The following is a 23,650-nucleotide window of genomic DNA, read 5'->3' on the forward strand; positions in this document are numbered from 1 at the left end:
GCAATTTCCCCACGGGGATTAATAAAGTATACATTATATTACCTGAACATCTCAGATCATCATTTTACATGAAACTGGGATTATCTGAGGTTAAAGTTATTACAGTTTTTCTCGATTGCTTAAACACTATAACCAGGCCTCTAAACTAAAATTTCAAAACCGTAACGCTATTGTTCAAAAAGCTCACCCATTTCCCTGAACTATAAACACTATTCCCTGCTTTGACACATGACTCAAATTTGGTGAACTGTTACTGCAAAACTCTACACACAAATACCTACATTTTACAGTGCTTACACCATGTAGTCATTTAGAAAGCACTAGCATGCAATAATGTTAACTTAAGTCAGCATAGCTTGAGCTCAATTACCACACAATTAACCAGGTGGAAACACTAGGAGTCAAAATTTAGCACACACCAATCAGAACCTGCGATGGATAGATAAAAGGGCCAAAGTCAGCTCATTCAGGTTTGAAACAATGGATCCAAAGAGATGCAAAGGAAGAGGACGTGGTGGAGAAAGAGGACGTGGTGAAGGAGGAGGACGTGGTGAAGGAGGAGGACGTGGTGGAGGAAGAGGACATGGTGAAAGAGGAGGGTGTGGTGAAAGAGGAGGACGTGGTGGAAGAGGAGGAGGAGGTGGTCTAGGACAACAGGAAGGTGGTGGAGGAGGAGGGAGAGGTGGAGGAGGAGGAGGACGTGGTGAAGGAGGTGGAGGTGGAGAACGACAGCGACAAGGAAGGGGAAGAGCAAGGGCAAGAAGACAGTCAGTCTCGGATGAAATTCGAGCCACTTTAGTTGACCATGTCCTTGTCCATGGGATGACTATGAGGGAGGCTGGGCAACGAGTACAACCAAATTTGAGTCGCTTCACTGTTGCCTCCATCATCAGAACCTTCAGGGAGGAAAACAGGTAGGTGTACTTGCAGTAAGACTGCTTTGTACAGTAACGTTTAAGTTACTGAACTTATGTGTCTTGAGTTTCCATTATTTGCCTGTAAAATGAATGTGTGACAGTTACAGTAATGAGTGCTTCTATTTTTGTAGGACACAGAGACAACCACCTGGTGGAGGCAGGTTAAGGCTTTTGTCGGAGGAGCAAGAGAGGGAACTTGTAAACATGGTAATTGCAAATAATGTAATCCGCCTGCAAGAGATTCAAAGGAGAGTGATTGAGGATGATCATCTTTTTCGAGGCATAAATGCCATCAGCCTCTCCACAATTGACCGCATCCTCCAAAAGAATCAATTCCGGATGAAACAGGCATACCGAGTCCCTTTCGAACGAAACTCTGACAGAGTGAAAAACCAACGTGTGGAATATGTTCAGGTATGAGTTTTGATACTGTATAAAGTATTGTGTACCATCACAGCATGGCAGTTTATGCTGCCATTTCAGCACTCTTGAACTGTGGTTCAGGGTACCGATTGACTCTACTGTGTTATGTGTTTTGCAGAGAATCTTTGAGATTGAAGGACGGCCTGTTCCCCATGAAATAATCTTTGTGGATGAGGCAGGTTTTAACCTGACCAAAAGAAGGAAAAGGGGGAGGAACATAATTGGCCATCGGGCTATTGTAAATGTCCCTGGTCAGCGTGGGGGGAATGTCACTATGTGCGCAGCCATCAGCCAACGAGGGGTACTCCACCGCCATGCCGTACTAGGACCCTATAACACTATGCTTCTCCTTGCTTTTCTTGATGGTTTAAGACAACATATGTTCCAGCTGGACTACAGGGAACCAGCACAGCCAGAGCAGCCTCACTACGTTGTTGTGTGGGATAACGTCAGCTTCCATCGCGCTGCTCTGGTTCGTGACTGGTTTACCCAAGGTTTTCTAATATCTTTCTGACTGCATACTCTCCCTTTCTAAACCCGATAGAGGAGTTATTTTCGGCATGGCGGTGGAAAGTGTATGACCGAGAACCTTATGTCCGTGTTCAACTCCTTCAGGCCATGGAAGAGGCCTGCCTAGACATATCAGTAGATGCATGACAGGGGTGGATCAGGCATGCAAGAGGATTTTACCCCCGCTGCCTGGCTGGGGCCAATATAGCCTGTGATGTGGATGAGATTCTCTGGCCTGACCCAGACCAAAGACAAGATGCTGAGGTGGGATAATGTTTCTGGTGTGTGTTGTACTGTATAGTACATGAATGACAATGTGCCACTGTACATACATTGGTTGCGTCTTTTGTGTTTATCATGTGACAAGGGTTTTGAAGGGGAGAACCATAAGCAACCTATTTGTTTTGGAACTATTGTTTTGAATTAATTGTACCAGTGTGCAAAACTCTGTTGTAGTGTATGTGTTTTTGAGGGCTTGTGTTTGATGTCTGAGGGCAAAGGTTGGTTTTTCAGCAGGAGTGAATAGTTTTGGGTGTAGAGCTTCATTTTGACCTGGAAATAGGATGTTTGGGAAATTGAGTGAGATGTTATGGATTTGTGTTTACTGTTGTGAGGATATGAGGCGTAGTTTCAAGAAATGTGTTTTAGCAATCGAGAAAAACTGTAATAACTGTTTCAATTTTGCAGGTTGTGCTTAACAAAGGATAGACTATGTCTTCACCAATGTTCCCTCTAAGCTGTGCCAGCAGTGCGCAATTGCGCACTGCTGGCATGGTCTCTGCTCACAGAAAATCTGTGTTGCGCACAGAAAAAAATCTAACCTGAATTGAAATTAAAATTAATACTTTAACAATTCTGTTTTGCAGTGTTAGTCAGTGAGTGACTGGCTGCTCCCGTATGGGATTAGAACGATGCCCCCCAATCCCATAGTCCAGCCAATAATGCGATTCACATTCGTATATACGCAGCTAATCAACGTCGTTGACAGGCTATGACAGCGCCCTTACGTGCCGACACCAGTGTTTTAGCTAGCAAACTGTCGTGGCTGATGTGGAGTGAAGCCACGTTAATGACAACGTGTACAACCATTGGAGATGTGAGCAGGACAGACGGAACAATTGACGGAAAAAGTGTGGACTTTGTACCAGTTTTTAAATTGTGTTGATAGGCCACGTAAAACCAGAGTTGTGATAAAAATATATGCAATGTTTGGTTTTCTTCCTGAATACTATCATTGTTTATATTTACTGCGGGAAGAAATGGTAAAAACGGCGTTTTATAAGGAAAACGCTCAAAAGCACTCTCTGCCTGTGAGCAAAGACAAAACTAAAAACCCCACCCATTCCTATTCGTCGAAAAAAGTACCATGTCGACCAATCAAAAAATGATATGGCAACATGGCATTTAGTTGTTTAGGAAGGGGGGAAGTTTTAGGAGTGACGGCGGTGTTTTGAGATGTGAGAGATTTTCGACGTTTAGCGTAAATCTTGTGTAGTTAGTGTGTAGTGTAGTCAATAGTTTTGCTGTGTGTGTCAGAACAATGAGGCCATTGCTGAATGTTACAGGTTTTACAGGAGTGATACATCTCCTGTTGTCAGGCCTGCAGGTATCAGGCTGTTGTTCTCCTTTATCTCATAGTGGACAGAAATTATTTTTTGGAGTGGCACAAATAATTTATGTGGCATCAAATTTAATGCAGAACAGCTGATTGTTCTGTAAATAGTTTGAAATGTTTATTTAAAAAAACGCCTTGGCTGCATTTTTAGGTAAACAGCTGCAAAAAACTTTGTTGTTTGCATAACTCAGTTACTCTTTTAAAGAAGTAACCATATAATTAATTGCCCAGCACTGGTCATTATATACTGTATTTTGCAGACAGAGAGTTACAGGACTCTCTCCCAGACCACAGACTCATACTCACAATACAAGTCAGAGCTTTATTAAGAAAGAAAGAAAGAAAGAAAGAAAGAAAGAAAGAAAGAAAGAAAGAAAGAAAGAAAGAAAGAAAGAAAGAAAGAAATTTGTGTTTTCAAAATTGGAGTTCAAGTTGTTTTTACTTCCAATAGTGTTAACACACAGGTCATGAACAAGATTTTCTTTTTTAATTTTCATTGTAAGTGGGATAAAGCAGTTAATTAAAAGTAGTCTAACATAAATGTAAATGCTGTAATTTGATTATCTTAATAAACCATGGATGGAGTCGATGCTGGCGTGACCACAGTGCTCTCGTCTAATGTTGCTCACAGTGGTCCAAGGGACCGCTTAGGGAGTTTGTGTGTTCGCTCCGACACATGAAAAATTAGACGGAACATTGGTCTTTACTAAAACAAAGTAAAGTTTTTAGGAATTTAACTATTTTTATTGCTTTGAAAATATAGCCAAATTATTTATATAGCCAAATCTCAACAACAATTCTACTAAATACATACAAAAAGCATGTCACGCCTTCAATATGAAATGCAATTCAAAATCTCACTAAGCAGTGCTAGCTCTATTTGCCTGAAAATGTGAAGGGAGCAGTTAAAATCCCAACCTGATTTAGATGTAGCTAATTTTAGTAACATAGTATAAGATGTCTGTGCTGAGTATGGCCTAGAGTCCCGAGGTCAGAATGGGAGACAATCCTAAGGGTGGTTGAGAATGACCGAACTAAGTTCGTGTGGGACTTCCAGATACAGACAGATAAGATGGTGGTGACTAACCAACCGGATGTTGTAGTGGTAGACAAGCAGAAGAAGACGGCCGTAGTGCTAGACATAGCGATACCGAACAACATCCGAGATCTCTGTCCAGAAGAGTTCAGTCCTAGGAACAGCTAAGATACTGTGCAGGACCCTCAAGCTCCCAGGCCTCTGGCAGAGGACCTGAGCTTAAAGGAGAGACTGCCCACAGGGGCGAGAGTGGAATATGTATAATATATATATTATGATACTTCATAACTTCGTAAAGTAATATATATAATATAATTAATTACTTTTCAAGTAACACTAGTACGCCCCAGAACTGCACAAGGGGGTAATTCTGCCCTGCAATAATGGCATTTTTAAGTAAGATTTGACAAAACAAGTAGAATTTTTAGGCAGTTTATTTGTTTTTAAAGATGATTTAGATATTTTCTTTGCAGGCTGTAAAGTTAAAATACAGAAGAATGTGCCAATAAACAAAGGGTAACAAATAGCTAAAGAAAACAAACCGCTAAACCATCTAAATTATTACATTCTCACTGAAAAAGAACATAATGAAAAAAAAGAAAGAACATTGGAAAAAGCTTCTCTGGTAAATGGTAAATGGCCTGTATTTGTATAGTGCTTTAGTTATTCCCTAAGGACCCCAAAGCGCTTTACACTATATTCAGTCATTCACCCATTCACACACACATTCACACACTCTGTGTGAAAATGTATCAAAGAAGGTTTGAAACATATTACAAATGAAGCTTGTGTCAAATATATGTAGTAGTTAAGTTCGAATTTTATATTCCTTTACTCAACAGCCTCCCGGATAAACAGAAAAGAGGAAAAAAACCTTTAATCTATGTTTTCAGTTTATTCAGCATCTCACAGCTAAAAAAATTAAAACAGACTACACAGATACAGTGAAATTATTTCTATGATTCATACACCAGGACCAAATAAATTACAAATTACATCGTTCTTAGTGGTATTTTTCCCATCAAATGCTTTTTAGAATTTTGTTCTGGCCTAAATATGATTATATAACATTTTGGAACAAAAATGCACACCAACAAACCAAAACTTGATGCCAGAATGGCAAATATTTCCACAGCTACAGTGAATTTCCCTGGAGAGCTGACATATGCAGGGATAAATGTGATCCATACTGCACAGAATATCAGCATACTGAAAGTGATCAGTTTGGCCTCATTAAAGCTATCTGGCAGTTTTCTAGCAAGAAAAGCAAGTATAAAACACAAGATAGCAAGAAGTCCAATATAACCCAGGACAGCCCAGAATCCAACAGCTGAACCCAGAGCACACTCTAAGATGATCTTTTCTTTATAGTAGTCAATGTTCATGTTTGGGAATGGGGGGTTTATTGTTAGCCAAAGTATACATATCATAACCTGAATCAGAGTAAATATCAGAACAGTGAGCCTCTGTTGTACAGGCCCAAACCACTTCATGACATTACTGCTTGGAAGTGTAGCTCTGAAGGCCATTAAAACCACTATTGTTTTCCCCAGAACGCAAGAGATACAGAGAACGAAGGTAATGCCAAATGCTGTGTGTCGTAGCATGCAGGACCACTCGGAGGGACGCCCGATGAACGTCAGAGAACACAGGAAACACAGTTTCAGTGAGAATAACAGCAGGAAGCTCAGCTCAGAGTTGTTTGCTCTTACAACAGGAGTCTCTTTATGAGTCAAAAATATTGCTGATATCATTAGTGCTAAAAACACACCAATACAACTAAATGCAGTTAAAAGTGCCCCCATGATCTCTTTGTAGGAAAGGTATTCAGTAGGTTTTGGAAGACACTTGTCTCTGTTTTCATTTGGCCAAAATTCAGGTGGACAGAGCAAACAGTCAGGAGAATCTGTGACAGATGTAAATGACAGAAAATATAAGTATAGTATATCCAAGATATATAATCAATTGAAACATTCGGTGGTTCAAATATTTAAATGTTTTTGATATATATTCATTCAGGACACTAGAACTGATTTTAAATAGGTATCCTTACTCACTTGTCTGATTACTAATTGTTCCCTCGGGGCATTTAAAGCAGTCAAAGCAGCAAACAGGCTTATTCTTGTTTATAGCCTTTCGAGTCCCTGGCAGACATGGTTCTCTGCAGACAGACCTGGGAACCTGATTCGGCAAAATTCAACATGTTAAAACTCAATACTGAAACACAAAATATGTTTTCTTAATAACATTAAAATGTTTCTAAAACTGCTGTGAAGAAAATATTATTTTTAAATCTATGAAATGTCCATAGTGTTGAGGGAAATTACCTCACTACTGTTTCCTCCCCAAACTATGATGACATCTTCTTTTAGTCTGAATCTTTCCTCCTTTGGAAAAGAGGCATCATATTGACCAATAATACTAATTTCAGCAGAGCCGTCCTCTTTCATCTGCCAGTTTACTAAGTCATAGAGGGCAACTGATTGCCCATATTCATCAAATAAAACCCTGACCCCATTCTTAGTTGTGAAGTTCACATACTTAATGTGTTCGAGCACCTACAGAAAGACAATTAGCACATTTTGTCATATATAAAATCATTAAATAGTCAGAATTTAACAGAAAACAAACAGAAAACAACAATAAATTTAATGATTAGAGACAAAGATCAAATAATTTCGATATATTAGGACTTACCAACTTAGGTTGAACCTCATTTTTGTTCACACAAAGCTTCCCTGTTGTAGGATTTGAGCCATTCTGACATTGCAGTAGAGTGTGTAGGGCATATGCTACTGAATACACCGCTTTATATACATTATTCTCTTCCCTGAAATATGCCACATCTGTGTAATCATTTGAGACTGTTCGCAGGTCCTCTGCACCAGTACACATAGTAGAAGTGTTTGATGGAGAGTAGCTGCAGTCAAAGAATTCCTCCCAGAAAGCTTTAATTAATGCACTCTGTGGCTCATCAGAAGGCTTCAAACCAAGTAAGAATTCTCCAAGACCTGGTATGGATGCCTGAGGGAGCGCAAAGCCCATTGCCCCATGTAAAATGTGCTTTCTATCAGCAGAAGCCAGGTCTGGTTGCATTATCCATGACTCTGTGCCAATCCACTGCTTTCCAGTTATTTTATAAGTTTCAATTTCTGACAGGAATGATTTGGCATAAGACAAGGACATAAACAAGAGGATCACATTTGATGAGGACTCCAGTAGTGTGTCTAGAATAACACTGAAAAGTTTTTTGCTTGTTTGTGAGTAGGGCAGACTGTATTCAATACATATGCCTTCTTTCTTTGCTTCCTTAACAAAGTCAGCTGTACCATCCTCTGAGTACATGCCTATTGAATAAATAACTCCCACCCAGCGCCAGTCAAAATATTTCATAAGCTGTGCTAGACCACTGATTTGGTAGCGGTCACTTGGCACTGTTCTGAAGAAGGTGGGGTAAAGTCTTCTGTCACTTAAGCAAGCACAGGTTGAAAGGTGACTCACCTTCAAAAAAAAAAAAGCAAACACAACAATCCTTTTTATGTTTTAAAGATAGACAAACTCAATAAACAGTATTCAAAAGTTATCCCTCCCAGTCATTTCTGCTCACCTGTGGAACTGATAGTGAACTTAATATGAAGTTTATGTCTCCACTTACTCCTGATGAAGAATGGCCAACTAGAGCCTGGACCTGATCACTGCAGCTTTTTGAATTCTCTCCACTTATAGCCTCTACAGCTGCCCGTATTAGGTTTTCACTCCCGCAGCCATTATACACCCTATAACTCAGACTCACTCCAGGAAGCAGTATAGCATCTCTATTGATCTCCTCCACAGTAAAAATCATTGTCCTGGCAAATTTCAGTTCCCTGTCATTCCATCTGTAAAGAAAGTGTCAACTGTTGATGCTATACACATAAAAAAAATATTTCACATTATCATAATGCACTATATCAGAAAGACATGAAGTATTCTACTAGCATAACATACAGCTGTTATTTATTTATTTTAATCATATTCACTTACTTTGTGCAGTATGTGTATGGAAGTGCTTGGTAGTTATTATCTATAAGTGTCCTTGTACTAGACATAGAGAAAAGTCCTCCTATAATTAAATCACCTTCTTTAGAAAACTCCATGAATCCTGTCTGTCCAATCAGTCTGCATGTATGGTTGTCAGACTTTATCCTTGCCAGCAGAGTGAATAAAATCAAAGTGATCATACTCATCATGAGCTGCCCTCCCCTTCACTGAAGTAGTTGTGTGCTCGGAGCTGACCTTTATAGTTTTTCTTCAATCATCAGAGAAATGTCTCCATCGATTGTGAGCACTTTCCCCATTCTCAAAAGATTATTTTGTTATTTTGCATCACTGAAACTACTTCTATCTCTACTTCTGCTATTTGACTTGTAAAAGACAAGCAATTAAAATGTTCTTTGAGAATCTAAACAATACTTCATGGTATATTGGTTTAATATTAACTCTATATTATGTGTGATATTCTGAAGTACATTTGATTATGTAATCTAATCAGTATTTCATTTTTAACTGGCCAGATATTCTATCTGTTTATTATTGTTTCTGGCATCAAATTGTGCTTTTTTCTTATCTGATGATGGTGCTTTGTTTATATACAAACAACAATATTTGTATTCATGTGAAAAAAAATGGAATTGTGTTTAAAAAAACATAAAAGCAATACTTCTTGGACCAATATTAATGGGACGTGCTCTACGCACTCTTCTGAGTAATGTTTCTTTCCACAAGGAGCAAACAGGCAAAAAAAAAAGAACAGGAAAATGGCGTACAAGAGGACACAGATGGATGCTTTTATTATACATCTTTGATCTGCATTAATACAAATGTTCATTTTGTTTTCACATTTCATATGACAGCTGTAGTGGAGAGAGATGGATGCTTGAAAATGACCTTCATATTAACCTATTGATCTTGACAATTAAGAGATACTTTGTTGGAATCCTAGAATTCTGGTGGCAGGTGACCAGTTGCACATGAAAAAGGACACTCAAGAAACTGACTTTTGTTAGGATGGATTGTCGCAAACTTGAAAGGGAAACTAACACACAGCACAAAGTAGCTAATAGTTCTATCTGCCTTAACACACCCCAGGATCTCAGTGCTGATCCATCAGTTCCCTCAATAAGTAGGTCTTTTGACATGTGTTTCATGTTATTATTGAGGAGAAAAATACTAAAGGTCAGCCAGATGAGCAACACAGCAACAAGTTGGGCATTTAATCGATAGCGTGTTGAAAAAAACAATTTCATGACAGGATGAGCTGCCTTGAAGATAATTAATACATGAAAAGTTCTCCCCACTACACAGGTCAAGCATGCAAGTATTATATACCACTGAGATGGCTGGTAGATGTTGACTGATGCAGAAAAGTTGCAGTTATGATGCAGGCTGTCTCTGTTTGATGACATTTCTATTCTTGTCATGTGCATTGCAAACAGCAACAGAGCTGCCTGAAAAATTTTGCCCACCCATTTACTGGAATCTGTTGGCTGCACAATTTTGCCCATGTAAACAGTAACTCTGACGCCATCTGTATGAAAAGAAAGTTACGCTTTTTTATACAACTGTTCAGGCACGGTATTAAAGAACTTGTGTATTTATTTGTTTATTACCTGCTGGTGTTAGAAACACTTCTTTTGGGTAGTGTGTTGAATAGACCTTGGATGACATCTGCTGATGAAATAAAAAAAATAATCTGTTATTGGATCGTCATCATAGACAAAACAAATGGAGATGGACAAAACGAAAATCTCAAAACACACAATTTGACATATTAATTGCACACATATCTTATTGCAGCTAATCTTGACATAAGCTCTTCAGTTTTTCAAAGGATTCTTGGCTCATTTTGTTGTCAGCAACATTAAAATATTAACACACTGTGGAATTTGGGGTCTTTATATACAGGAACGAGAATGAGTTTGCCCTTAAAGTACACATTACAGATGCATATACAATCCATTTTTTTTTCTGGTGGTACACCAGGACAAGAGTAATAATGTGGGTTCAATGTGCCAGAGATCTCAGAAGAACAGATGGGCTGGTATTTCTGTAATTTAAATGTATCCTTTAATGATTAGAATATATCTGGATGAAGGCTAATTACAGATAATACATAGGATTACAATTTGTATTGAATTGGCATGAGCAAAAATGTTTCAGTGCTCTAAATTCACATCTCATTTTTATACAGTAGGATTCATTTTATTTTTCTATCATAAATCCGGCAGTTACCTGTGTCATGTGGGGAACACAGTTGGTCTTGGACAGCAAATATACCAAGAACTGTAGAATTCTACATTTATGTACATGCTTGCTTCCCTTATCTTCATTCACAGTGTACTTATATTCTTGAAGCAGGTGTACACACCCATTGGAGACCATGCAGTTCAAAGGCAGATCCACAAAAACTGTATAGTCTGTTTTGATCCTCTCTTGTGTGAAAATATTATTAGAGCCAACAGTAATTTCAGAAGTCCTAAAAAAATGAGAAAAGAATTATAAACATTTTTAAATAGCATTTTAGAAGTCTTCATGAATTCATTACACTTATTTACAGTCAAATTGCTTGAATTTCCATTTATTCATTATTTGTAGGCACATAAAAATGACTTAATTTCATTTAAATAAGATGGAAGGATAAAATTATGGTAAACCATTTTTAAATATGAAATGCAAAACTAAAAAAAGTATCATAACACAGCACTGAGCCTGTTACTTTGCCTATAATTACAGTAATATACTAATGACTTGAAATTGTAACATATTTGAAATCAAAACATATTATCATTTATGGTATTTAGACTCCCAAATTTCTGGGAAAACCACACCGGCTAACCATGTACACACAGATCACCAGTCAGGTTGTAATTTACTCACCTGTAACATGTCTGTATTAGTTTTGTGCTGTCATTGTCATGAATGGCAACATTTTTACACAATGCTGCAAAGGCCTTTGTTTCTTCATAATGCTCATGCAGGTCCAGGTTGCGCCATGTCTCACATGACAACACCCAAATGAACAGTGTTAGGAAAACAAATGTGACTGTTGTCATCTCAGAGCCTTGCCTTTGGCATGCATGCTTCTTAGAGGGACGTGTTTTATAGCTTCTTCTCTGTAGCAAAAAAAAAGTGTAGCCAAAACAATGGGCCACTCTCATTGGTACATGGAATAACTGTTGTTGCTGTTGTAATCTTTTTTTTTAAAATTAGGAATATCAGCTATAACACATGTGTCCGGTTTCCTAAAAATGTTTACTAAAAAATGTCTTCGACTGTTTACTGAGACCAACACAATAAGGGCCTGTAAGTTTTTACAGCTGTTCCTGTAAATCAGCTCTTATATCCATCCACTTTCTTCATTGCTCACTCAGTTTGGAGTGACAGGAATTTTGGATCTATCACAGCTGTAATAGGGTGAAAGGCAGAGGACACCCTCAGTTGTTTGCCAGTCTATGGCAGGGCTAACACAAAGAGACAGACAGCTATTCACACTCACATCTATGTCAAATACAGGAGTCTTTAGACAATTTGAGGAAGTTGGAACACCCAGAAAGAAACCTCACAAGCCCAGGAAAACTATGCAAACTCCACACAGAAAGACATCAGCCAGTCAGTATACTGAAACCCAGGACCTTCACCACTGGACAACAACAACAACAACAACAATAATAATAATAATAATAATAATAATGATGATGATGATGATAACCAAAATAATAATAACAATTTTATTAATATATATAATTTGTTTGTTAATAGAGTAGAATATGTTGAAGTTCTTTTATTAGGAATGTGTTCTAGGAAACACAGTTGCTAAAATCATTATTAAATATGCTTACAGATTAGTCATTAATGATTATTAGCTTATATAAAATATTGTCTATAAATTAATAATGACAAAAAATAGGTTTGATTTTTAGCAAGAGTATCAATTACTCCTTAAGAGTTTTGTCTTGAAGGCCATTAAATCAATTATTGTTTTCAATAAAGAATATAAATGTGATTCGAATTTTTGTGTATGGCACCATGCAGGAAGCTCAGCAGAGGTCTTGGTCACTACTTGATCAGGCCTATTAATGATGTTAAATAGATCGACGGGAGCTCTGCACAAAAAAAAGTAGTTTCTGCCTTCAAGAATGCAAGTCTCTATATTTATTAGTATTTTCTCACAATTAGCTAGTAATCAGTCTGACAGTTGAAAATCCCCACCAAGCCAACCTATTTTTAGAAAGAGACAAAATTTACTGATAAATTAATATGCTAATAAGGAAAAAGACAAAGCATATTATAGATATAGCAAAGGCCAAAATTTAATTTGGAATGTTCTTAATGTTTGTTGTGCACAAAGAATGTTGTCATAAAAGCAATCATGTATTACCTTCAACAGTCCCTGGAATGGAGGGCAACCATGGCTGTAAAGTAAATGGTAAAATGGTAAATGGCCTGTATTTGTATAGCGCTTTACTAGTCCCTAAGGACCCCAAAGCGCTTTACACGTTCAGTCATTCACCCATTCACACACTGGTGATGGCAAGCTACACAGCCACCCTGGCAGAGGCAAGGTTGCCGGTCACTGGCGCCACCGGGCCCTCTGACCACCACCAGTAGGCAACGGGTGAAGTGTCTTGCCCAAGGACACAACGACCGAGACTGTCCAAGCCGGGGCTCGAACCGGCAACCTTCCGATTACAAGGCGAACTCCCAACTCTTGAGCCACGATTGCTCAAGAAGTAACACAGGAACAGTGTGCATGACAATATGGAAGAGTTATATGTACTTTAAACTGTGCTTAAATATTTGCTTCATGTTACTATGGTGGATGTGGAAGTTCTGCGCATATATGAAATTTTGACTGAAATTTAAAGTGACATTTTAATTTAAAGAGACACCTGCTGCTTAAAAATGCATGATCTGCACGATCCTTGAACGTATGTGAGTTAAATGTATGCGTTCATGCCTTGCTAAATCTCCATCTTTGGAGATCAAAAATGTCTGCAAAAATATAAAGAAATAAAGAGATTCCGAGGGCCCTTTGGTAAAATTATCATGGGACTGAGTTTGTTTCAAAGGAATATAGAAACTACTGCCCATTCTAGGGTTGTGACCGAAAAGTGGTAAAAGAATTTAGAGGGACTGAAATTTGTTACTGTGCAATCCCATGTAATCAACTCAAGAAACTCAAGAAAATACTTTTGTATTTTTATAATTTGATTGAATGGGATTGCAACAGGTTATCATTGTAGTTTAAAAGTTATTTTTATTTATTTATTTTAACTTAGTAACTAAGAAACCTCTGTTCACACAGGCCCTGTTGGTATTAGATTATCCTTAAAAAAATACCCATGAAAATTGCCAAATACAATTCCACTGCCCCATATTTTGCAGCAATTATTATATTTACCAGTTGGATAACGTTTCGTAACTTTGGAATTAGCATAAGCTGTCATTTATTTTACTCTTTTAGTAAATAGATTGTTTAGTTTGTATTCTTTTGGTGTAAAGGCACTGCAAGATGTCAAATGCAGCTGTTACTATTGTATGTATGTGTGTGTGTACTGTACTACAAACTGACTATAGTACATTTGTCAGTGAATTCAAAATGTATGGTATAATATTATAAAATCTTTTGATTTAAGCTCTTAAAGACACAAACTTATTCCCAGCACAAAGACAGAACTCTCTTATTAATCAAAAGCTTTTTCATTATACCTATGTTAATATTGTACAATGCAATAAAAACTTTCAAACTTGAAAAAGAGTTTGAAATAAAATTTAATTAAATTACTTATGGATCAAGGAACAGCACAGTTCAGTAGCACTGAGATAATACCTTAAATAAACAAACAGAGGAAAGAAAGGAGGCAAGAGAGCAAGAGATCAAAACAAAGACTTAATTTAATAAACATGTAACAGTTACATGTTGTGACACAGATGTTAACTAAATTAGACCTTATTATTTTCTGCTTGATGGAATATGCCACCTGTTGCTCTTGTTGTTGTGTTAAAGGATGAAGCAATCTGTTTCTGTTTTTAATCCCATGCGGCTCCTTTATTGGACTCTGGTGCAGCTGTCCCATTGGAATAAATCTATTGGGTAATAAAGTCATGCCTGAAACAGATGTGCACTTATTTGCCTTCCTCAGTTTTTCTTGTTTGTTGTTGTTTTTTTTGTATGTGCAATCTTTTATTTTATATTGCATCATTGTTCATTTGAACTTCAGCATAGAAGTTTGGTCATTACTGAACCCCATTAACGAAAACAATTCCTAATAAAAACGTTCTCGAAAGTTGATAGCAACATAAATCTTAAACAATTCCTATTAACATTTTTTATGAACTAAGTATGGGTAGCCATTATCAGTTTTACTAGTAGAGAGAGTATTAGATTAGCATTATGTTAGATTTTTAAGTTAAATTATTTTCAAGGTTTAACAAGTATGAATGAATGCACATATTTGTGAAGTAAGGCATATAACAATCGATATCCAGCCCATCAAAAAACTTAATGTTTCAATTAGGTACTGTTCAATCTAAATGAGCAGTATAACATGGGCCTAAACAAGGAATGGGGAAAGAGAAGGCAGATGCCAGCAAAAGTTCAGATAGAGGTACACCACTCAATGTTGTGTGAAGGTGAAGCACATGATTTATATTTGAGGGAATTAGGGGTACTTTATTCAATATATTTTGTTATGTCACATAAAATGTGGAGATGGGATTAAATAAGTTTGCACTTTTTCTCGCTCCTTTTTGATATGTAACTGAATCAGAACGGTGAAGCAATATTGAAATCTATTACCTTTATTTTGTATAGCATTTTTTTCTCTTCTTTACTTTGCTAAATGAACTTTGTATATTGTTTAGATGATCGAAATAAATTAAAAACAAACAAATAGAATTAAGTGTAAGTTTAATACAAAATGTGTATTTCGCAACATCATGGTTGGACTAATCATCACAAATGTAACTCTACTGTCTTTCACTTGCCAGACTGGTCACAACATATGACATTTATTCACATTAACAATCATTATAGGAAGATTGTGTAGTGTCAACCCAGCCCTGGAATTTAAACTCTTAATATTGTATATCATAATTTGATGTCTTTCCCATTATGTGTTTCTTAGTATTTTGTTCTGGCCTAAACAGGATTATATAACATTTTGGTATAAAAATGCAGAAAAGTAGTCCAAAGCTGGAAGCCAAAATAGCAAATATTTCTACAGCCACAATAAACTTTCCCGGTGAGCTGATATAGGCGGGGATAAATGTGATCCAAACTGCACAGAATATCAGCATGCTAAAGGTTATAAATTTTGCTTCATTAAAATTATCAGGCAGCTTTCGAGCCAAAAATGCAATTGCAAAACATGATATAGCCAGAAATCCTATATATCCTAGAACAGCGCAGAACCCTACAGCTGTGCCTGTATCACACTCTAAAATGATTCTGTCCTTATACAGTAGTAAATTCCTAAAAGGAAAAGGTGGGTTTATTGTTAACCAAAGTATGCATATCAAAACCTGTATAAAAGTAAAGACCAGAACAGTGAGTCTCTGCTGTAGAGGGCCAAACCATTTCATCACATTTGTCCCTGGAAGTGTAGCTCTGAAGGCCATTAAAACTACTATTGTTTTACCAAGAACACAAGAGATGCAGAGGACAAAGGTGATGCCAAATGCTGTGTGTCGCAGCATGCAGGACAATTTGGTTGGCCGTCCGATGAAGGTCAGAGAGCACAGGAAACACAGAGTTAAGGAGAAGAGCAGCAAGAAGCTCAGCTCAGAGTTGTTTGCCCTTACTACTGGGGTTTCTCTGTGACAGTAGAAGACTAATGTCGTAACCATAGTTAGAAAAACTCCCAGCAATGAAAATAACACTAACACCAACCCTAGAATTTCATCATATGCCAGGAATTCTACTTCTTTGGGGATGCAGGCGTCTCGTTGTTTGTTTGACCAGTACTCTGGTGGGCATTTCGCACAGTGTATTGAATCTGCAAAATTAAAAATAAAGTAGGGAATTATCAAACAAACAACCTTTATTTGTCACATACACAATCATACAGAGTACAACATGTAGTGAAATGCTTGTGTCCGAGCTACGGTCAGACTACAGACATAGCCGCGCCATTCCAGCATGGATGGTCTAGCCAGGACCCTTACTGGATAGTGGGTGGGAATTGAACTTGCAATTCCCACTCCAAAGGTGTGTAGTCTTACCAATACAGTATCCAGCTGCTTAATTTTCTTTGTTTCTTTTGCTATTTATTCACCTGTCACATTACTGATCTCTCCTTCTGGGCAGGGTATGCAGTCATAACAGCAGACTGGCTTTCCTTTCTGAAGGACCTTATGTGTTCCAGGGAGACACATCTCACTGCACACTGACACAGGCACCTCCTACAGGCATAAAAACAATCATATTCATTTTGTACTATCTCTATAGTTAAATAAGAATTTAAAAAACATAAAAGTTAATATTTATATGAAGATTTCAAACTTCAGTTTCTATGTTACCTCAGTCAACCCATTGCCCCAGACAACTGGGATGTTGTTCATGACAAATTGATTTCTCTCTGGAAGAGACGCATCAAAAATGCCAATGGTTCTTCCCTCCATTGTTCCTCGAATTGTAAACTGTAAATTAACAAGTTCATATCTTGCTGGGGTGTCACCATTTTTGTTAAAATACACCCTTTCCCCTTTTTTTGTTGTAAAATTTACAGTGTTAAGATACTGTAAGACCTAAAAATGAAATTCCATAGAAATTAAATTAAGCATTTCAACTCTTATCATATTGTCAGAATGAACTGACAGTCACTCACTTGCCATGGTTTAATGTGTTTGGGGTCAATGCAGCTCTCATTAGAAAAGGACAGTTGATCATTATCACATTTGATCAGCATGTCGAGAGCATGAGCCACTGCGTAAACTGACTTGTAGACATTATCAGTAAATCTGAGCTCAGACACATCAGTGAACTGTGATTCAATGTTTTGCAAGCTCTCATGGCCACTACATGGCTGTTTTTGAGTGTTCACAGTTCTATTGAGAGAGCAGTTAAACACTTCTTCCCAGAATTCCCTAACAAACTGACTATCGGGGAACTGTGAGGGGTAGAGCTGCTTTAGATACTCCTCTAGCCCTGAGATCTTAGCTTTAGGGCTGGTGAAGCCTAATGAGCCCACCAGGATTTTGTGTCCCTCACTGTCAGTCAGAGAGTGATCTGTGATCCATGCATCACTGCCAATCCACTGGAGTCCTGTAATGCTATGCGTGTACAGCTCAGTAGCCAGCAATTTAATTTCTCTGTGAGACATAAAAGCCATAATAACTTTGGAAGTGGACTGCTTAATGATTTCTATTATTCTCTGTAGTCTGTTTGGTGGATCTGATGATGAAAATGCTTCAGAATACTCAATACACACTCCATATTCTTTTGCAGCTTGGATAAATGCTGCTATGCCATTGAAGCCATATTCATTATCCACAGCTAACGCCCCAACCCAGGACCATCCAAAGTGCTTGACAAGCTTGGCAAGAGCTCTGCTCTGGTAGTAGTCACTGGGAATAGTTCTGAAAAAGGTAGGGTACTCTTTCCTGTTGCTCAGACAGGCACAGGTGGCAAAATGGCTGATCTGCATTGAAATATACAAATATCTGAATAGCATTGGCAGAGCAAACATTAAATATTGCCATTTTAGGCTTATGCATTACCTGTAGCTATAATTTTACTCTTCCAATTTTGCAAGAGAACTGTAGAGGTGCAAAAGTGCAATATGAAAAGCGAAATTATACTTCAATGACTTGTTTTCTTTGACTTACCACAGGTATCTGAAACCTTCCAACAACCTGTGCAAATGCAATAGTTGGGCTTGATCCAGAATGTCCCAAGATTGCTTGCACCGTCTCAGTGCAGGTGTCCTCACGGAGTTGTCTATTTAACCCACTCAGCAGTGTCAGTGCTGCTCTCAGTATGTCCATGGTTCCACAGTTATCATAAATCTTATAGCCAAGTTTAATATTAGACAGCATGTGGGGATTTTTGTTGATTTCATTTATGGCAAAGATCATTGTTTGAGCAAATTGAAATTCTCTAAAATTAAAGCTGTAATTATTAATAAAAGTAACAAAAACTTTATGTTAAAGGTTCCAATGCAGAACAAAATACACACAAGCATAAACTATTTCAAATGAAATGTAAATTTAACACATTTCTCGTATAAAGTAGGATATAGGATAAATAATACATACTTTTTGCATTTTCGAAATTCTGGCATTGTCTGGAATGTGTTAGTTACAGAATCCTGGCCTGTGCGAAATGAAAAAATGCCTCCAATAATAAGATCCCCATCCTGGGTTAGTTCAGGTGGTTGTGCCAAGCCTTGCAGCTGACATGCAGAATTTCCTTTCTCCAGTAATAGAATGAAGAGTAGCAGTCTCAATAATACCATATCTCTGCTGTTGCCTGAACATTACCCCAATCAGCTTTACAGTTCATACTGGAGCTTTATACACTTTTTAAGTTGTCATGGCTCAATGTAGCCTCTAGAGACATATGCACACCTTAGGCAAAAGATGTTTTGATCACAGTTTTATTAGCATTATAGTATATTGTATAATTCATATGGCATACAATATAAGGCTAATATATTTATATGATCTAATCACAGTTGTTTTCAACGATATACTGCATTCATGCTATGACTGGACAGGTATTTCAGTAACTTCAGAGAACCATCTATTCAGTTTGGTTAACAATTATGTAGAAATGTTACAAATACAAAGAAAACATTGTTTTCATTTTTCAAAATAAATGGGTTGCCTTCTTCCCCATCATGTTCTTCTTAGTATTCTTTTCTGGTTTCAGTAAGATGATATAACATTTGGGCATGAAAATGCAAATCAGTAGACCAAAACTGGAAGCAAGTATAGCAAATACTTCTACAGCAACACTGAACTTTCCTGGAGAGCTGACATATGCTGGAATAAATGTGATCCACACTGCACAGAATATCAACATGCTAAAGGTGATAAACTTGGCTTCATTGAAATTATCAGGCAGTTTTCGAGCCAGAAAAGCAAAAATGAAACATAAGACAGACAAAAGTCCAATGTAGCCAAGAACAGCCCAATACCCTACAGCTGAGCCAAGAGCACATTCTAAAATAATTTTGTCCTTAAATGTTTTAAAATTCTTAAATGGAAACGGAGGACAAATTGTTAACCAGACAATGCATATGATAACTTGTACAAGAGTGAATACAAGAACACAGAGCCTTTGTTGTGTCTGCCCAAACCATTTCATCATATTACTACCAGGAAGTTTAGCTCTGAAGGCCATTAAAACCACTATTGTTTTTCCCAAAACACAAGAGATACAGAGGACAAAGGTGATGCCAAACGCTGTGTGCCGTAGCATGCAGGACCATTCAGAGGGCTGACCGATGAAGGTCAGAGAACACAGGAAGCACAGAATTAAGGAGAAGAGCAGCAGGAAGCTCAATTCAGAGTTGTTTGCTCTCACAATAGGAGTTTTTCTGTGTTTGAAGAAAATTAACACCACACCAGCAGTTGTGCATGTTCCAAATACAGATGCTGCAGTGAGCAGTGCTCCCATAATTTCTTCATATGATAGAAACACTGCTTCCTTCTTTATACACGCATCTCTTCTCTCATTTGACCAATATTCAGGGAGACATCTCACACAGGTGACAGAATCTGCCAAAAAAATATCAACATATTACAAATCACCCCGACACTCATCTCCAACCACTGCATACAGGCTCTTCACTCTTCTTCACCTCTCTTCTGCACCGTCTTTTGCTTTGGAAAGTTGATCCCAGGTATTTCAATTCATCTGCCTTCACTATCTCTACTCCTTGAATTTTCATTTTTACACCCATCCCTCTTTCATTTACTTGCTTCCACTGGCTTTCATTCCTCATCTCTCCAGTGTACACCTCTACTTCTCTAGACATAGGCACCATACAATAACTTTGCTTAATTATTAAATAAATTCAAAACAGTTCCAGTCTTACATGACAGATAGTCCTGAAAGTAAAACCCAAACAGTAAAGCAAGAACTTAACATAACCAAGCAATGATAAAATCTTTGTTTTGAGGCACAGTGAGCAAAAGAAATACAAAAGTGTACACTGAATATAACACTTGTAACATAACCTGTAATGTTGCTGATATCACCTTCTGCACATCTTATACAGTCATAGCAGCAAACAGGCCTTCCTTTCTGGAGAACCTTGCGTGTTCCTGGAGGACATTTCTCACTACAAACTGACACAGGAACCTGCACGAACAAAGGCATTATGAGAAAAACATGTATAATATTGCCCTTACAGCCATGTTAATGAAATGTATTTAATACTAGAGCCAATAGATGTTTATATCTCCTGTGCCAAACTATTTTGTTAAAATTGAATTTGTAATTATTGTAATTAATTAGACTGATACCTTACCTGCTTTGAGTTTCTTGCCCAAATTAAAGACTTGTTTTGCAGATATAGCTGTTTTTCTGCAGCTAATGATATATCATAAAGACCAACTGTGACAAACTCCACAATACCATTTTCTCTTGGCTGCCAGTTTATAATTTCATATTTTGCGGCTGGGTCTCCATTCTCATTAAAGTAAACCTCCTCTCCTTCCTTTGTTTTGAAGTAAATGTTTTTTATGTGCTGTAAAATCTATAAAACAACATTAATTTATTTAATTACCTGAGAAAAACTTTGCAAACTAACTGGCTATAGGACATGGATAATTAATTATTTTTTCAAACTGTGAAAACATTTTTTTTTTTATCAGTGATTGTTATTGTGTAATGTGATAACTTATAATTGAAATTATTAAAAAGCTCACCGTGAATGGGTCTAGCTGCACAGTTTTGTTACATGTTTTATTACAGCTGAGGATGTTGTGAAGTGCATGTGCCACTGCATACACTCCTTTGTAGACATTGTTAAAGATAGGCATGAGAGACATGTCAGTGTAGCTGTTTTGAACTCCAGTCACATCTTCATGTCCAGTACACTCTCTCTGAATGTCTGATGATGATATTGACTGCCTAAACCTACAGTTAAATAATGCCTCCCAGAACTCAATAAACAATTCATTATTAGATGAATTGAGTGGCTTCAGATTAAGCATGAACTCTCTCAGGCCACTGACATGTGCTTTTGGAATGGAAAGGCCTATGGCACCATTCAGTATGTGATGTATATCCAGTGCTGCTATTTCAGAATCAACTATCCATCCCTCACTACCTACCCACTGGTATTCAGTCAAATTGTGCTGGGACATCCCATACATTAGCACATCCATATCCATGTGTGACAGAAAGGCAACAATCACCTTGGAGGTTGAAGCCTTTATAATGTCAATTATCTTTTGTATTTTGTCTGCTGGATCTGTCCTGAAAAACGATACAGAATACTCCAGACAGATGCCCAGCTGCTGTGCAGTTTCTGTGAATGTAGCCATGCCATTATTTCCATAATCATCATTGGTTCGAATAGCTCCAACCCAAGTCCATCCAAAATGCTTGACCAAATGGGCCAGGGCTCTGCTCTGGTAGTAGTCACTGGGTATTGTTCTGAGGAAGGATGGGTACTTGGTTTTGTCACTGAGACAAGCACATGTGGCAAAGTGACTGATCTAATAGAGAAAAAGTCCAAAATATAACATTCACACTTCCATTTTTTGCCACAAACGGTGAAGAAATTAAGTAGAAAAAAAAGTCAAACATTGACAGTTGAATGTGCATGGTTGCAAATATTTTTATTAGCTATTCTACCTACCATTGATATATAAAATGGCCCAAGGACAGTAGCTATTGCCATGCAAGGGGAGGAAGATGTCTCTCCAATTATGGCCTGCACTTGTGAAGGTCTGGTACATGGTCTTTCAGATTGCCCAGCAACAATTTCATTACCATTGGTCAGCGTCAGTGCAACTTTTACACTTCTTGCCATGGAGCCACAAGCATCATAGATTTTGTAGCCTAGAGAGACTCCTGGCAGTAGGTCTGTACTATTATTAATCTCCTCAATGGCAAAAAGCATAGCCTGAGCAAACTGGAAGCCTCTGAAACTCAAACTTGATTCAATTTGAAATATGGAATTAAAACCAAATTATCTTTAAACCAGAAACAGTGGTATTACAAAAGCAAGTATGTATTATCTCAATACTCAGTATTTCACATACCTGGTACATTGCAGTGGCAGTGGTTTATGCAAGTAGGTGTCCATTCTGTCTTTCCAACTGCTGTGAAATGAGAAGATCCCCCCTAATATAATATTACCATCCTGAGATAGTTGGGGGTTTTCAGGATCCCCCATTTGCCTGCATACTTGTTCATCAGCCTGAGAGAAAGACACCACCAATAACACTTGTAAAATTGCCCAACCCTGCTGTGGCCAGCTATGCGTTGATGTCATGCTGTCAGTGAGAAATAAAACACTGGATTGCATCACATGTGCCTTTAGATACATTTGAATCTTAAACTGGTATTTATGCATTTTTGGAGTAACATGAGAAATAATGGAGTAGTGATGACTCATTTCTGTCAACCTATAGGTGGAGGAAGAAGAGAGACATACCCAAATGAAAAAAATAGTACGTTTTTCTTATCTAATCTGCTTTGCTTTGTCCTTCCTTTTTATTTTTATTTTTTTATTTCACCAACTCCTGGGGAAATTTTAGTATATTCACTATTATATACAAGGTTAGTTTATAATTGACAACAATCAGAAATTGAACAGTGAAATTTTATTTTTTACATAGATTTTTTAGATTATAGACATACAATTAATATCAGAAAATATATTTTCAATCAAATATTAAAACGTTAACTGTTAAATTTACTTAACCATAATGGAAATTAACATTAGAGTCAGTAAAATTTCACCATAGTCATACAGTCAATTTTCAAAAAAAAATCTAAAGCATTCGTTCTAAAATTTTGAACTTCTGGCTCATTTTGAAATCTGATATTTATTGCAACTCACACAAGCCCCAAATCATGACTTTAATTACAACATTTACATGAGATAAAGTGTTTTTGGAGGGGGGATTAGTTTTTCATGTAAGGTC

At 37.4% G+C, this 23,650-nt stretch overlaps 3 protein-coding genes across 3 annotated transcripts; all 3 read right to left on the reverse strand.

The window, feature by feature from the left end:
• Nucleotides 1-5,493: 5,493 nt before the first annotated feature.
• LOC113036285 (extracellular calcium-sensing receptor-like) lies at nucleotides 5,494-8,363 on the reverse strand. Its single transcript, XM_026192516.1, has 5 exons — nucleotides 8,109-8,363; nucleotides 7,199-8,002; nucleotides 6,829-7,059; nucleotides 6,559-6,682; nucleotides 5,494-6,407 (listed from the first exon to the last, which is right to left on the reverse strand). The coding sequence occupies exons 1-5, from the start codon at nucleotides 8,343-8,345 to the stop codon at nucleotides 5,494-5,496; spliced, it is 2,310 nt and encodes a 769-aa protein (XP_026048301.1). The 5' UTR covers nucleotides 8,346-8,363.
• A 7,253-nt stretch (nucleotides 8,364-15,616) lies between these two features.
• Nucleotides 15,617-18,822, reverse strand: LOC113036630 (extracellular calcium-sensing receptor-like). The gene is made up of 7 exons (XM_026193045.1): nucleotides 18,797-18,822; nucleotides 18,368-18,650; nucleotides 17,967-18,180; nucleotides 17,368-17,933; nucleotides 17,060-17,287; nucleotides 16,816-16,942; nucleotides 15,617-16,536 (listed from the first exon to the last, which is right to left on the reverse strand). Exons 1-7 carry the CDS (start codon nucleotides 18,820-18,822, stop codon nucleotides 15,617-15,619), a joined length of 2,364 nt encoding a protein of 787 aa, XP_026048830.1.
• Nucleotides 18,823-19,349: 527 nt separating this feature from the next.
• On the reverse strand, nucleotides 19,350-22,680 carry LOC113036631 (extracellular calcium-sensing receptor-like). The gene is made up of 5 exons (XM_026193047.1): nucleotides 22,357-22,680; nucleotides 21,419-22,213; nucleotides 21,019-21,246; nucleotides 20,726-20,849; nucleotides 19,350-20,263 (listed from the first exon to the last, which is right to left on the reverse strand). The coding sequence occupies exons 1-5, from the start codon at nucleotides 22,618-22,620 to the stop codon at nucleotides 19,350-19,352; spliced, it is 2,325 nt and encodes a 774-aa protein (XP_026048832.1). The 5' UTR covers nucleotides 22,621-22,680.
• Nucleotides 22,681-23,650: the final 970 nt, after the last annotated feature.

The sequence above is a fragment of the Astatotilapia calliptera genome, chromosome 14 (assembly GCF_900246225.1).
Source record: "Astatotilapia calliptera chromosome 14, fAstCal1.2, whole genome shotgun sequence".
NCBI lineage: Eukaryota > Metazoa > Chordata > Actinopteri > Cichliformes > Cichlidae > Astatotilapia > Astatotilapia calliptera.